The following is a 15,751-nucleotide window of genomic DNA, read 5'->3' on the forward strand; positions in this document are numbered from 1 at the left end:
GGCAAGGCAAAAAGTCCCCAAGTGGTCAGAGAATATGTGGCATGATGGTCCTGCATAAAAGCTTGACTCAAAGGGCCTGCCTACTTCCAAAGAAAAGGAATAAACAAACAAACAAAAACACCAGTCATGTTTGTCTTTTAATAAGGGGTTTTACTCAAAAGGGTAGCTTTGAAAATCTCTAGCCTGTGAAAACTGGAAAAGCCAGGGAGCCACCTCATCCTGAATCCACTGCATGAAGCTGTGGCAGCTGTGTCTGCGAGAGTCCACTGCCATCACTGGAAGAAGTCAGTGCACCTCTGAAATCAGAGTCAGCATTTAAAATTAAGGAAGAGGACACAAGTCCTACTTTGATTTCAGGAAAAGGACAAGTTTTTAATACAGCAAAACAACACAAAAAGAAAACAAATCCTTAGAAATCACTAGATATATGTGTGTATTTATATAATTAAGGATCATCATCAACATTTTAAGCCATTAAAAATCAGGTTGCCACCTTACCTTGTCTTTTGGTACTGGGGATACTATTTTTAAGGAGGAAAAAAAAAAAGATTTGCCCAGACCTCCCTTGGCTCTCTTTCCACTGTGCCTCATCCCCACTGTCTGCTGAACACCTAGAGTCCGACCTTGGCTCCTCAGCAGGAGGCAGAGCCAGCTTTCACTCTGGAGTAAGGATGGTAGGCCTGCAGAGCACAGCTGATGGAGGACCTCAACTCTTCCCACGAAGAGACGCCAGTGTCTACAACTGGTCTGCACAGTCTCCCAAAGGCAACTCCTCCTCCTCCTCCTCCTCCTCCTCCTCCTCCTCCTCCTCCTCCCTCTGTCGCAGTTGACTAGCTCAGCCCAGAAGCAAGATGGCAATCTTAATCAAAAAGGGAAGCTAGATCTTTAAAATAACTTAAAAATCACTTTTATATAAAGCAGCAAAAACATATTTCCTCTCTGCGAAAAGAAAAATGTTAACAAGGAACATGGCGATGTAGTGGGCTGTCTGTAACTTCTGCTGACTGGATGGATTCCCAACGAGTGCGTCTCAGAGCCGCTCCTTGGCTTCTTCGCCCATGTTGCCTGAAGACTCTTTGGTCCCATTAGGGATCACGTTTTCCCCATTGACGAGCCCGTTCTCAGCAGCCTTGGCTTTGCTGACAGTCTCCGTGAGGCTCAGAGACTCCTGCACACCTGCCTCCTCCTCCAGCTTTCTCAGGACCAGAGGGAGCCTAGAGTCCCCCACACCGCCCTCCAAGAGTCCCAGGTCACTCTCCTCGTATCTGGGCAGCGGAGCCCTCTCCTCCATGTGTTTTCGGTAGTACTCCCGGTTCATGGCTGCGCTCTTCACTGCTTTTTCCAAAATTTCCTTTTCACCCAAGCGCAATTTGATGGCCATTGTGGCACGGACAGACAGGTCAGGGTTTTTCAAGACGATCTTATCTTCCTGGGGGCGAGGGGGGTGACACCAAATTAATAACAAGAACTCTAAATCAGCAAAGCTGCCAAGGGCAGTAGGTCAGCCTGAGGGGGTTAAGGGTGCTAGAAGCTATTCAGATCACCTGGTAACTTGATGTGCCCATCAAAACTAGTTTGACTTGTGAATCGCATATAGTAAGTTGTATCTCTCAAAACAAAGGCCAAGTCAAATGGAGCCAACACAAAATGGAGGGCGTTACTCACTTTAATCACCTTGACTGGAGCCTTCATGTTGGGCCCAAGGTGAAGGACATGAATTAAAGACTAAGAGACAAATGAGCCTTCTAGCCAGGCCTGGTGCACAGCCTATCATCCTAGCTAGTCAGGAAGCTGAGACAGGATGGTTCTATGTTTAGGACTGGGTGGGCTACAGAGTTCAGGGCCAGTCTTCGCGATGCTCTGCCTTGAAAGTAGAGAAGGACTGAAGTTTTTGTTGACATGCAAGGCCCTAGGTTCAATCCCCAGTAATGCACCACATTGGATCAAAAGAAAGAAAAAGAGAAGGTGAGAGAGGGGCGGGGGTAGGAGGGTGATAAAGTTTTTTAAGCTAAATACAAATTCATGTCTGTGGCATCATATGAATTAAAAGCAGTTTTTAAAAGTACTAAGTTTGAGCCAGACAGTGATGGCACATGCCATCCCAGCACACAGTAGGCAGAGGCAAGCAGATTTCTGAGTTCAAAGCCAGCCTGGTCTACAGAGTGAGTTCCATGACATCCAGGGCTACACAGAGAAACTCTGTCTCGAAAAACCAAAAAAAGTACTAAATTTGTAAAATGTGTCAACAAATCAGCAATGCTATTAAGTATAAACATGATAGACAGAAAAACACTGATACCGAATAAAGAATGTCAAATATACATTTTGCAAAGAATCAGAATACATTAAGGACTAGAAATATAACAAAACATGATCTTCATTCATTGATCTAATTACCTCAATTGTCGTTTTATATGTTTTAAGAAGAAGTGAGGCTCTATCTTCCAGAAATGTCCAAAGTTTGACCTCATTGTCCCAGCTGACAGGAAACTCCGAGTTCCCCAGAGTGAAGATCCTGTCAATGGCACTGTCCCCTAGCAAGTGCTCTTTCAATTCCTCTACAAGAAAGACACACAGCAGCCAGTCAGGAAGCAGCAGCTTAGCCCTCACTTGAACAGGCCACCCTCTTGCTCTCCCACAGCATCAGCATATTCCAGCCTCTTTCAGACTCTCCAAGCAGAACCGAGCTGAGCTCCAGGCCAGGAGGTAAATGAGGCCTCCTTGAAAGCAGTGTATAGACTCGGCACTACAAACGCGCCCCACTTACCACTCTCTCAAGAGGGACACTGAAGGCCTTCAGATGGGTTCACTCTTTCTGAAGACATTTTATGGCCATATCCCTCACTATCATAGAACTGTTCTTTCTAGACCCTGAGCGATGACCTCAGTCCTGCCAACTAGGTCAAAAAGACACTGAGATGGAGCTGAAGGAGTGGGTCAGGGTTAAGAGCACTGGCTGCCCCTCCAGTGGTCCCAGGTTCAAGTCACAGCACACACATGGCAGCCTACAACCATCTATAACAACAGTCCCAGGGTATTCAATACTCCCTTCTAGCCTTTGTGGGCACTGCACACACATGATACATAGTCATACATGCAAACAAGCCATAAACATAAATAAATTAAGATGAAAAGAAAATGTCTTAAAGACACTGAGGAGAGTCACTATCACCCTGGGACCCTGGTAATTATATGCCCCAACTTGTAACAAATAGGCCAAAGGCAGGAAGGAACAAATACATGGACTACAGAAATCTTAGTCAAGGAAAAATGAGCCTCTCTCTCACTTATCAGGAATTTAAATTACACATAAACACAACCTCTCAACCACCTTCAAAAATATATGTAAGAAGAAAGAATTTAGCAATGGCTCTGAGCAGTTTATCTCCTGCCCATCCTATTCAGTTCAACAAACACACCCATGCTTCTTATGTAACTGTGAGACAGTATCTCTTTCAGAGCAAAATGCCCTACAGCTGTCACTATTTACAATTCAAATTGAGGAGCTGAGCTGCCAGCAAACCCAACTTTTATTAGTATTAGTTGGAGTAATTCAAAGAATACATCAATTGTCTTGACATGACAAATTGTCTTCTGATGACTGAAAAGAAACTAAAGAACAGCAATAGACATAAAATGATTTTAAAAAAATGCATGTTATCTGATGCTTAAAAAAATAACTATCCAGCTCTATGGTAAAATTCAGGGTTTTAGATACTTCACTCGTCAGTTTATAACCTTTGTTTAGAGATTTAAAAAAAAAAAAAGAAAGGACAAGAAAAGAAAAAAGAAAAACTCACTTCCTTGGAAGCAGAAAATTCTCTCCAGACCTCTTCAGTGCTAGGCCACTGCTGTCACTCCTCCTAGCCCCTAGCTCACACTGCAGTGTGGGAGGCAGAGACTACTCTTCCTCTCCAGCACATGTGCAGAGAAGCTAGAAGCAGCTCACATGACTGGGGACAAAACATACACACAGCTGCTGGCCTGACCCTAGACCAAACCAGGCATCCTTCCTCAGAGGTTCCCGAGTCACTTCCCTTCCCAAAGTGGCCTGAGTCTGGCCATCCTGAGGACACTCTTTAGAGAATATCCCACTGCTCTACCTTTCTCCCCTCCTTCCCCACATGCAAAGACACTGTCTCCAGCAAGAACTGCTCCTTGAATTCTATTACCTGCACATTAACAGGGACATGGGGTGTCTGGCGTGTGGACTCTGGAAGTAATGCAGTTGGTTCTGAGTCAAGGTTGTTCAAGTCAAGCCCTTGCCTAAGCTCCCATACTCTTTGAACTGGAATCGGCATCAATGCCACAGGAAAGAGCTCACAAGGCAAGGAGAGGAAAATACAGGAAGCACCATGATGAGCATGAGGCACTGCAAAAACTGCAGGGGCTGCCATTATCAGCGTCTCTCGCTCTCTTGCTAAATATGGAAGAAAATCCCACAGCTCATCCTAGCTTGTGCTCACAAAAGCTCCTGCGTGAGTGGTGGTAAATCTCTGGAAGGTGTCTGCTCTGCTCTCCAGGGACAGTTACCCTGTCTTACTCTGGGTCTGCAAAATCGTCTATATTGCCTACCTGTATTCTAGGACTACGTTCTTGCACATCCAGCTCCCTGTCAAGCCCTGAACCCACAAGAGATGGGGGCAAGACAGTAAGGAACAGCCACTTCTCTGTGGCCACAATGGACTGCTCTAGCCAGCTGCACTTTCCCTGATGCTCAGGCAGCTTGTTCTAGAAAACCACTTCTCTGTTCAGTCAATCACTCACTTATTGTCTAGTCCAACCACTCTGCACAGGACTGGAGGTAGCTTAAGTCAGCAGGCCCATCCCTTACAAATGGAGCACTCTAGGATGGAGAACAAAAGCACAGCGAGCTCTTGTGACTTGTTCTAAGGCACTATGAAAATGGGTGAGCAGTCCATGGATTGAATCCTCCCTGGGTCTGAAATAAGCAGCTAGCTGTGTCCAGGAACACTCTGTCTCATACAGCTGCTGTCTGAAGAATTCTTTACTCTCTCAGGATATCTGGACTCTGCCATCCCAGTGTACAACAGATTAGTTCTTTCTCCAATATTGCCAACTTCACTCTACCAAAAAGTTCTTCCCATTTCAAGAATTTTATCTCTAATCTGATCCCCCCACACACAATGCTTTAACATTTTACAATTTAATAAGAAAAAAAATCTTTTTTTCATCTGAAATGATTTTTACCTTCAGTCATGCAGAATACTCGGAGAAAAGCCAGAAGCTGGGCAGAGATGGGTGGCTCAGTAAAATGCAATGCAAAAACACTGGATCTGAAAAAAACAAAATCTGAGGTCAGCCCCACAGCTCTTCCAGAGGAAGGTGCCCAGGTCCACACACAGCAGTGGTCCTCAAGGAGAGCCGAGCTGAGCCTCACATAACAAAGTCATGCACTTGGAAAGCATGAGGCTGGTGGGTGGGGAGGCCCTGCCAGGCACTGGCCACCCCTCCCAGCATGCCTGCTGCCTCTCGGGCCACATGCTCATGGTGAGAGAATTAAACACACCCACAGTCCTTAAGACACATTAACAATAATTCATGTTGAGTTCACACTTTATCATTAATCAAATATTGACAAGTTCAATAAAAAAAGTCCAGATAATCCATTTTCATTAAGAATGGTTCCTCTACTCCCTGGAGGACTAATAAATCATAATTCTCATCTTCTTTACCATTTCACACCTCAAATGCAAGAAAATTTTAAAGAATCTAACCAGAAATTCATGGAATCACTGAGGATCATGACTTCATTACAGAAACTAATGGTGGCAAAGAATTAAATAAAACAAATTGATCCAGGTCATTAGCCTTTTCAAGGTGAAAGACATTAATGATACCAGAGCACTTATTTAACTTAACGAGGACTGCAGGCCATATTCCCCGGAACTGGCTGTGAACGCTGCTAGCGACACAATTATGTCTATCTGGAAGCGCTGTTAAATCACCACACAGCTCCAAGGTCTAAATTTGCTGTGTAACGGGGATAAAGGGATTAAGACACAGTACTGTGGAGAAGTTTTATTAACACACCAATTAAACACTATGCAATGGAAATACTGCACGGACCACAGGAAAGAGCCAACTCATGTTTTTTTCTACTTACGTTGGGATGCCAGCACGAGCCAAGACCTCGGCCTTCATGGCGTAGAGCCTGTCACTCTTACTCACTCCAAGTTTTATTTTCACTCTGTCGTGTGAATTATTGTCAAAGAAAAAACCACTGTGGATCACAAACTCTGCATTTGACCGCGTGCCATAAAAAATGTAAATCTGAGTAAATGCAGTAAAGAAAAAAATAGGACATAAAACAAACTTAGTGTGTATTCTTCAAACAGAGCAGAGCAAAGGCTTAGTTCTATAGAGCAATGCTATTTTCCATCAGTGAACAGACTTTTCACCACACATCCATTTCGTAGAGCATGATGTGTGGAACGTGAAGATGTGCAACCCTTCTAACTTCCCAAACTATCTAAGGAGAGGCAAGCCAAACATATGTCTACTACTAGGCAGGGGAGAGGGGGCACATGAAGATGCTGACCCAGGACTGCTGAGCCTCTCATCCAACCCCAGCCAGCCCCTCCTAAACTGTCCTTTAGAATGCGCCATGTCTTCCTTTCCTTCTGAAACAGAGGGACATTCTAGAAGAGGCATTTAAATTCACTCCTGTCAGAAACCCACTTCCACAGCCCGTGCACTTTCACACTAACAGAGGGGTCTGAACTTTTCTCAAGAGCAGATCAAGCAGGAGGCAGTGTCTATTCCTATATTGGTTTTCCATTGTGTGCTGGTTTGTGCAACTGACAAATGCAGAGATTTACAGATGCATATTTCAAAATTATTGGGAAACTTACCTGTGCCTCCATCCAAATTATTAGATAAGAAAATGTACATATCACAGTGAAAAGTACGAGAGAATAGGAATGATTGTTCTAATTCCCTTAGGTTTTAGCTACCTAAATCCCACCTCTTTATAAAGGAATGCAGCTTATGAAACCAAACATTTGCTTCAGTACTGTAAAGTAGTATCTATTTGGGCTAACAGTTTCACGTATAGTGATGCAAGTGTACAAGGAGCGGCACTGTTTTCCTTGTGGACACAGTGTAATTCAAAGCATCTTTCCGTCTCAAGATTTGGTCAGAAAACAATCCTAAGGATCAGTGTCCCAGCTCCTCTCTATGCCCAATACCTTTTTTTTTTTTTTTTTTTTTTTTTTGGTTTTTCGAGACAGGGTTTCTTGCCCAATACCTCTTAAGATGACCAAAGCCACCCCTCAGTGCCCACCGGTTGGCTCACAGCTAGGGACAGAATGCTGAAACCTACCTGATCTCCAGCTTGAAAGTCCTGCAGGGCTACACACTCACAACGGTCATCTTCCAGGTTATAGCCAGTCGTGATCTAGGCAGGAGAAAAAGACAAGGTGATAAGGCAAGCACCCCTCAGAACAAAGATGTCTAGGGGTGCTTAGAGGGACAGCAGAGACTTTTTTTTTCATTTTTCTTTATTAAGAAATTTTCTATTCACTCTACATACCACCCACAGATCCGATCTCCTCCCTCCTCTCACCCCACAGCCCCCCCTCCCAAGCCACCCACCCCACATCCCCACATCCCCCAAATCAAGGTCTCCCATGGGGAGTCAGCAGAGCCTGGCACACTGAGCCTAGGCAGGTCCAAGCCCCTCCCCACTGCACCAAGGCAGCAGAGACTTTCAAGGGTCCAGCAAAGAGCTGGTGAGGATGTCTCATTTCCATGGACACAAGGACTGTAGGTCTGAACCATTGTGCACCACTTCTAGGTCTCCACCAAACACATGACTATAAAATCGCTGCCTCTGAGCCCTGAGAAAGGTTTCCACAGATGACAAAAGTCGCAGGCCCACCCACACACAGAGTAGGAAGGGGAGGTGCTCTGGGGTACCTGTATTTACTTAGAAGTGTTACTTTTATATAACTTGTAGTGAGACAGCAATGTGGGGGCAGAGGCTAGTTCAGTGGTGGAGCATTGCATAAGGCCCTGGACTCTTTCACCTGCCTAAGAATGAAGAGGACAAGAAAAGGGGCTGCTTCTACATTACAGACACATTTTCCTCTGTAATTACAAAGTCACCCAAGACTTTTAGGTAAGCAAAGGCAAAGTAAAGAGTTATTATTTCCTCTCTTTCCGCTAGGAGATACAAATGTGAGCGTTTCTAAGCCCATATGGCACAGACAGTACAGAAAAGTCTCTTCCAGGTACACCCATCTTGCACTCTTAAATGTCCAGGAACTCTTAATCACCTTTTGAATCTTTTTATTCAGTTTCCCCTGGTGACTACAGCTCTTACCCTTGCTTTATCAGCATCTGCAAAGCCCTTCGGAGTAGTATAAGCTCCTGTACCATAGTTCTTCTGCTGACCACACAGTGACTCGGGACAACGCCAAGTTCCCAGGAGGCCTCAGAACACGTTGTTCTCTACCATATAGGCCACTGTCCTGTTCCCTCTTGCGAGAAGCTACCTTTTAGCTCCTGCTCTGCTTTGAGACTGTGAAACCTGTCTTCTTTCTGGGGCACCTTCCCCCATTTCACCTCCCTTCATCTTGCCCTCTCCAGCTGCCACCACATATATCTGCACACTTGCCTCCTCAATCCTCCAGGAGACCAGGAGTGCTCTTCAAATCAGAGTCCCCAGTGCTTGATGGACAGTCCCTAATGCCTGACACTGCCTTTGAAAAGACTGCCTTGAGGGACAAGGCCCCCAGTGTGGTAAACAGTGCATTTTGATGCCCCATCCCTGAACACTGCCAACCTCCTAGACTGGGTAAACTTATCTAGTTCCTTTTGGTCCCCTTCACTCATCCTCATTAGTGTCTGATCTGGGCAGGAGTAGCAGCAAGTACAAAGGTTCTGAGGTGGGTTGTAATGGTGTTAGGGTCAGCAAGAAGCCAGCGGTAGTACAGATGAGACCTGTACGTGGTTATGAAAACTGGGCTTCTGCTCTAAGTTTGGAATCTAAACATCTTCAACAGCTAAACAGAAGGGCCCTGAAAGATTTTTACCATACTGACCGACAGTCATATATGTACACTCACACACACCATGCCCTGAAACACCACTTAGCAGAATCCTTCTCAGGTAAACAGAATGGCTTCAAGAAAGGAATTCTGTCAATTCTGTTCATTTTAGACAGATCAGGCAAGATTTACAGATATGCATTTCCAAGATGAGGGAAACGGCTCAGTAGTTCAAACACTTGCTGTGCAAGCACAAGAAACTGGTTTGGATCTCTAGCATCCACATTAACTTAAACAAATGAGCCCAAGCATAGTGGTGTGCCGCCTTAACATCACTACAGTGGGTGGGGGGTGGGGGTCAGGCAACCTCCTAGACAGCCTAGCCAAGGCAACGAGTTCCAGGGTTAATGTGGGAGACTTTGTCTCAAAAAGACAAGGTGGGGAATACTAGAGGAAGCCCTGCAACCTTGACTGCTGGCCTCCATTCCCACACAGGACTCATTTTCTATAACCTCGGGCTGGGCCTTGTGACCTCTTAAAACCTGCTTCTCCAGGTGGCAGAGGACTTCACTCACATTCTCCAAAATCCTCGGCAGCACTGTTCCTGCCTTCCCTAGGGTTCGGGACTAGTGTTCAAAGCAGACAGCACTGGTCAGTGCACCTTCCTTTCCCCTGTGAGGCGGGCAGCCTAACAATGCGAGGAGAATCAATACAGACACAGGGGAATACAAGCTTGAGACCAAGCACTTCACTTTACAAAGCAGCTAACTGGTCACAGATGATACACAGTTCTACAGTTTGAAAACTCCATTCCTTAAACCCTGCCGCACTCAATGTCCCATGAAACCTTATGACAAAGGAAACAAATCAACCAAGGTGCTGAGTTAGGTGTGTGGGGCAAGGAACAAACCTCCCGAGGGTCAGCAGAGAGCCATGGTCAATCACAACCACACAGTCCATTAGACAAGAGATGCCAAGAGCCCTCTGTTCGCAAGAGTGCACAGCTTTATCATGCTGGCAGGGGAAGAACACCAAGGCCCAAGTCAGCGCACCTACGAACATGTCACAGGACAGGAGAGCAGAGCCCTGAGCTGTAGCCCTTCTGTGTAGCTAGTAAACCAGAGGAGACTGGGACCCTAGGGGAAGAATGGCTTCCTTTACCACAGACTTCTGTGTTGTGTAATTCTTTTTGATTTTTTAACATTGGAAATGAAAAGAAACTTTAATGGTCAACTGAGTTTGGGAAACAGTGATCCAGTTCATATAAAGAGGGAAAAAGAAAATACAAAGGTCAGATATTTAAAGCTACTTAAAATTTTGTTTAATTTCAAGCTTATCATCCATTTAAAAATATCTCTAAAGGAGAAAAAAAAAGGACAAAGAATGTAAAATTATATTCATTAATGAAAACGTAAAACATGCTATTTCTTAGTCCTGCTAATTAAATTAAGCATATCTAAATTAAGACAAAAATGTAATTATAAAAGTGTAATTCTTCTTCCTTGCTACAATTTAGATACTAAGATTTGAAAGACTACCAGAACTAGCAGGACAGTCTGTCTTGGGTGCTTGGTGCAGAGCGCATGTGCTCTGGCCGCTGTAGAGACGTGAAATAATCATTTTCAGCATTTCTCTAATCTATTTATAATATGGCTAATAATAACAAAGCAAGCTGGCACTGAGAAGCAGGAATCAAACCCAACTCACCCTGCAGACTAGCAGTGTTGAGGACTTCAGAATGATCTGGGTTTTGTCACCCCCCCACCTGTGAGGACCAGGAAGTCCTCAGCACAGGGAAAGCTTCAGCCTCACACTGCCTGAAACCCAAGAATGCAGAGGAGCAGGATCTGCCCTCCTCCTTCAAAAATCAGCCACAGGAAGATGCGTTCTGTCTTCACTCTCGCAGCCCTGCACTTGCGCCCAGAACCTAGCACACAAACCTCCCACACATGGGCTCCTGAGCAAAGCAGGTCAATCAAAGAGGGTGAGGAACAGAGCGGGGCAAGGGGTGGAAAGGAGTCAGCAGAGAAAAAAAAAAAGAAAGGGCCGTAAGAGAGAAAGCCAGAAAGACAAAAGTGTCCTTCAATAAACCCACACTTATAAGAGACTAAAATAGCAGAGTGGTGCGTCCACTCAGTCCACGGTCCAGTAAGACAGGAGAATGAGCCTGAGAGCTAGGGCTGTGACTGGGAACACACAAGTGCAGCTGCTGCCGCTTCTCCAAGCGGCCTAAGCCTGGCCTCTTCAGTTTTCAGTGTGAAGAGGACACCCAGCAGCTTGCTACCAGAGGGAGGCAGGAAGCAGCAGGGTTTGCTTCTGCTTTTCCTCCTGGTGGGAGTTGGCAAGGGGAAACAGGCAGCTGAGTAGAACATCCACCCAGAAGCTCAGCGGCCTCTCCAGACTCAACCCCAGGAGGAGATCTTTACCAGGCCGTTGGTGTGATTGCACATGTCCCATAAAGGAATCAGGGCCAAGGTCACCCGGGAGCCGTCCTCTGTGGGAATTTGGTTTTGTCGCGTCATCACTGAAGAGACTGCCCACCTGTAACAGAAAGAAAGTAAGAGAATTAAGAGTGAGCCATCTAAAAGTCACCTGCACGAGAATGCATGCAACCAGATACTTGGGGTCATGGAATGGTTCACAGTTTTCAGTCTTTTGTGTACTATTTAGAACTAAATCCAGGATTGAGGGAAGGAGGGGCAGGAAATGAAGTCTATGCAAGGAAGAGTGCTAAAAGGAAGCAGAAGCAGCAGAGGTCTCAGCCCTTAGCACAAGGTGATGAAAGGTCCCCACAGGCAGCTCCCCTTCTCACCCAAATGCTGACTCTACCCTGTTTTGAGCCTCACTGTCAAGTGGATGCTGTCTCTCCTCTCTAAGGTGTGTATGAGATGTAGGACATGACACTTTTATTACATTGTGTAGTGCATTAACTTTTTGTGCAAAAAGAATCCCCACTTCCCACTAACATGATCTACTCAAAAAGAGAAAAAACTCCTTTAGCAATACTCAACACTAATGTTAAGTTCAAACGCCCTGTGGCTACTTCCACCAAGCTACTAGCATTACAGGGTCACAGCAGTTTCTAAGTAGCTGTCAAAATGCTAGTGCTTCTCAAAGCTGCTCACTGCGGCTTCTGCGACCGCCCTATTTCAGCACGGTGGCACAGTAATGGTCACAGCAGGTTGCTGGCTGATGAGCTTCCCTCACCTCCAGATCCTGCATTTCTCAGAAACCACCCTCAACACAGTGCCCCTTACACCAACCTGTAGTCCTCGTAAGTGAAAGAATCCTTCAAGGGCAGTTTGTTGGCATGAGGATGGGTCTGGGAACGAGTAGTTTTAAGAAGCAGAGGTGAGAAGAGAAAAAGGGAAAACAGAAATCAGTCAACAGAATCTCATTATTTAGCTGCTAACAGACCCTAACAAGAGCCAAAGGAAGCAGGAGGTGTCCAGCAGCGTGACTGAGGGATCAGCGTGCTATTGTGCCCTCATACATCACTGTCAACTTAATTTGTTGTGCCCAGCGGCCGCCATTAATCTGCTCCTTCATACTTCGATCCGGAACCCACAGACACCACACACAACAGTTTAAGGTGGACTGCCTTCACAAAGCAGACACACCCACTGCTATGAGCACCAGCTCTGAAGGGAACACCAGAGCCTGCAAAGCCAGGAGTGAGGGCTTGCCTATCTTGGGGCCTCATGCCCTATGCTAGATTTTAATCTCTTTGTATGTAACAAAAAGCAACATTTATAGGCCCTATAGTGTGCTGGAGTTTCTTTCACACTCTCTAACTTATCTCACTTGATGACAATCGACTTACGTGCAAGTGAATTATTTACACAGTAAATGTGGATCAAACATAGGAAATCAAGCAAAGTCTCATGAGAATGAAGTGAATCTTACAAGTAAGATAAAGGTAAAACAGACCAGCATTATTTTAAATTATTCTTTTTCTAGACAAAAGAACATTTAATAAAATATCCAAAATGTCATACACAGGAGAAAATCTTGTAGTTTCACATTCCTTCTTCATAAGTCCCTCCTCTTTAGACCTTTGAGCACTTAAAACTTTGTCTCAATTAAGAAATGAGAAGCTGTAGCAGTGTGATTTAATCTTTACTTTCAATTACAGTCGGATAGACGGACTGCAGCAGTGATCAGATGAACAAATGGTGGCTTCTGAGCTAGAGACAAGATTCTGCCGGAGCCGATCCTTCCGCCTGTTGATGTGGCTCCGTGCAGCACAAACTCCTACTCCAGGTACTGGCACCACAAGTGCACTGTAATTCATCATCGCTCTCTGTAATGTGCTTGCTGGCACTGTGTGTAGGGCAGTAGGGGATGAGGTAAAAGTGGCTCAAACCGTAAATCAATTAGAAAACAAAAGCTTGTGCTCAGTGCACAATCTTAGGCAAATTATATATTACAAAAGGCGGCCAATTGGGTGTTAGCTCCCAGGTGCCTGCTTCTTCCCTCTTCTTAGCCTCATTTTAACCCTTTGGAAGAAAAGTCAAATGTAAAAACAACCTTTAAGATGCACATTGAGCCGGGCGGTGGTGGCGCACGCCTTTACTCCCAGCACTCGGGAGGCAGAGCCAGGCGGATCTCTGTGAGTTCGAGGCCGGCCTGGGCTACCAAGTGAGTTCCAGGAAAGGCGCAAAGCTACACAGAGAAACCCTGTCTCGAAAAACCAAAAAAAAAAAAAAAAAAAAGGATGCACATTGAGTCAAGTGTAGCAGTACACACCTGTAAACACCAGCACTTGAGAGGCTAAGGTCAAGAATGTGACAGCTGCCTGTGCTACAGCTAGAACTCAACACAAAACGAGACACAATGAATATCTGTACTAACAATGTGAAATTAAACGAGACTTTAAGACAACATACAAAATAGTCCATCACATGGCATTTCCAGTCTGACTCAGGAAATGCTGACCCTGGGAAGGTCAGTAATAGGGCACGTCTGTTCCAGAGACAAGTAAGTGTATGCTGTGCTCTGAGGGCATGGGGTATGTCTTCCTCTTAATCATAAAATTTAGCCAAGACAGAGCCCAGGTTTTCATTTAAACATACAAATCAGCATAAAACCCTCTCTCCTCCCAAAACTAACCTAGTAAGAATTAACAGAAAAACTTCAAAATAGTAAAGAAAATGGATCTTATTGATAAATTTTCCTTTCTCTTGTAATAAAATGAAATTTCACAGTATCGTATTATTGAGAGCTCTGCACACCCCAGATGTCTCTTTTCAAAGTCTAAAAGATAGGGAAATGTTATTTTTAAAAAAAATATTTTAATTCACTTCAACTATGGCATTTACTACAGCCTTTTTGAAGTTGGTAAATTCCTATGTGAAATTTCATAAATACTCAAATTTTAACGCCCTCCACCTCTTCCTCAAAAGTCTGATATTAAGTAGGAAAAAAGATGACAATTTTCAGTTTTCAAAAGGACTTGAAGACTCTACCAACAGTTGAGTATCTTCAGACAGGCTTGGATTCCTCAGGAACATGAGTGACCACTCCAGGGCCAAGAGGTGGACGGTTAGTGCCAACATGCTCCTTCTAACAGTTTACATATATCCCACATGACCTAACAGTCCTAATAGAAATCAGTACAAATAAAACCTCAATAAAAATGTGTAAGTAGCCGGGCGGTGGTGGCGCACGCCTTTACTCCCAGCACTCGGGAGGCAGAGCCAGGCGGATCTCTGTGAGTTCAAGGCCAGCCTGGGCTACCAAGTGAGTTCCAGGAAAGGCGCAAAGCTACACAGAGAAACCCTGTCTCAAAAAACAAAAACAAAAAAAAAAAAAAAAAAATGTGTAAGTATACTATCAGATAGAAGTTGACTGTTCTTTTTCTCTGTAGTTATATAATATTTTCGGAAGCCATTAGAAATAGTTGTTCTCAAAAACCAGGGTATGTCTAGCACACAAGATTCTAGTATAAAAGCCAGTCTGCACTGACACATGAACTTAACAGTCAGAGTGAAGCAACATGTGGCACTGAGGTGGCCAGTGGCTCCCTCCTCTGCAGGGCTCTCACTACTGTGACGCCAGCGCCATCTATTGGCGGCATGGAAGAGTGCGTGCAATCCCTACCAGCAACACTACAGCAACGCTGTGGTAGCCCACAGGGGTTTCAGGTCATTTGAATAAAATCATTGTTTCTAAAAAACCAAAATAAAAAACAAAACCCATACCTAATCATCTAATCATGTTTATACAGTACTCCTCAAGGATCTTGGGGTATTCAATATAAAAAATAATTCAACTATGATTTTTTTAATTTAATGTTTAATATTTAATGTTGAAAATAAATAGCTTCCCTTATTTTGAAAAAAATGAACAAAGACAAATGTTGATTCCAAACAATTTTCATTTAATACCTAGATTGAAGGTTTTTTTAATCAATCACTTTCACTGTTGTCTAAAATTAATTTGAAGTGAACTGAAAGCTTTTAAAATGTTGTCCCATGAAAATATTCAAACTCCTAGTACATGGCAAGAATCCTCGGCTCCCTTCTGGGAGTAAACTACCACAAGCCTGTCTTCACCCTGACAGCTTTCCCAGCATTTTAAAGATCCTCCAGCCAGTTTAAAGAGGAACCTCACTCTTGGTGGCCAATTGATTTTAGTGGCTCTAGTTTCCCAGACAAAGATCCATGTGAGATGGGGTACAGAGTATCCTCAAATGAACACAAGAACCAGGCTTCCAAGGCAGGGGCCCAATAGGA

The 15,751-nt window shown here is 44.5% G+C and overlaps 1 protein-coding gene across 3 annotated transcripts in view; it reads right to left on the reverse strand.

Moving 5' to 3' along the window:
• Positions 1-1,009: 1,009 nt before the first annotated feature.
• Setd3 (SET domain containing 3, actin N3(tau)-histidine methyltransferase) overlaps positions 1,010-15,751 on the reverse strand; it is a 67,605-nt gene continuing 52,863 nt past the window's right edge. For all 3 annotated transcript variants that reach the window (XM_059279304.1, XM_059279303.1, XM_059279305.1), the window contains exons 7-13: positions 12,278-12,336; positions 11,441-11,555; positions 7,346-7,420; positions 6,128-6,294; positions 5,212-5,297; positions 2,398-2,558; positions 1,010-1,429 (exon numbers count right to left, since the gene is read on the reverse strand). In XM_059279304.1, the coding sequence (XP_059135287.1) occupies positions 1,031-1,429; positions 2,398-2,558; positions 5,212-5,297; positions 6,128-6,294; positions 7,346-7,420; positions 11,441-11,555; positions 12,278-12,336 (1,062 nt within the window). In that variant the 3' untranslated portion in view covers positions 1,010-1,030. The remainder of the gene's footprint in view (positions 1,430-2,397; positions 2,559-5,211; positions 5,298-6,127; positions 6,295-7,345; positions 7,421-11,440; positions 11,556-12,277; positions 12,337-15,751) is intronic.

The sequence above is a fragment of the Peromyscus eremicus genome, chromosome 14, assembly GCF_949786415.1.
Source record: "Peromyscus eremicus chromosome 14, PerEre_H2_v1, whole genome shotgun sequence".
Taxonomy (NCBI): Eukaryota; Metazoa; Chordata; class Mammalia; order Rodentia; family Cricetidae; genus Peromyscus; species Peromyscus eremicus.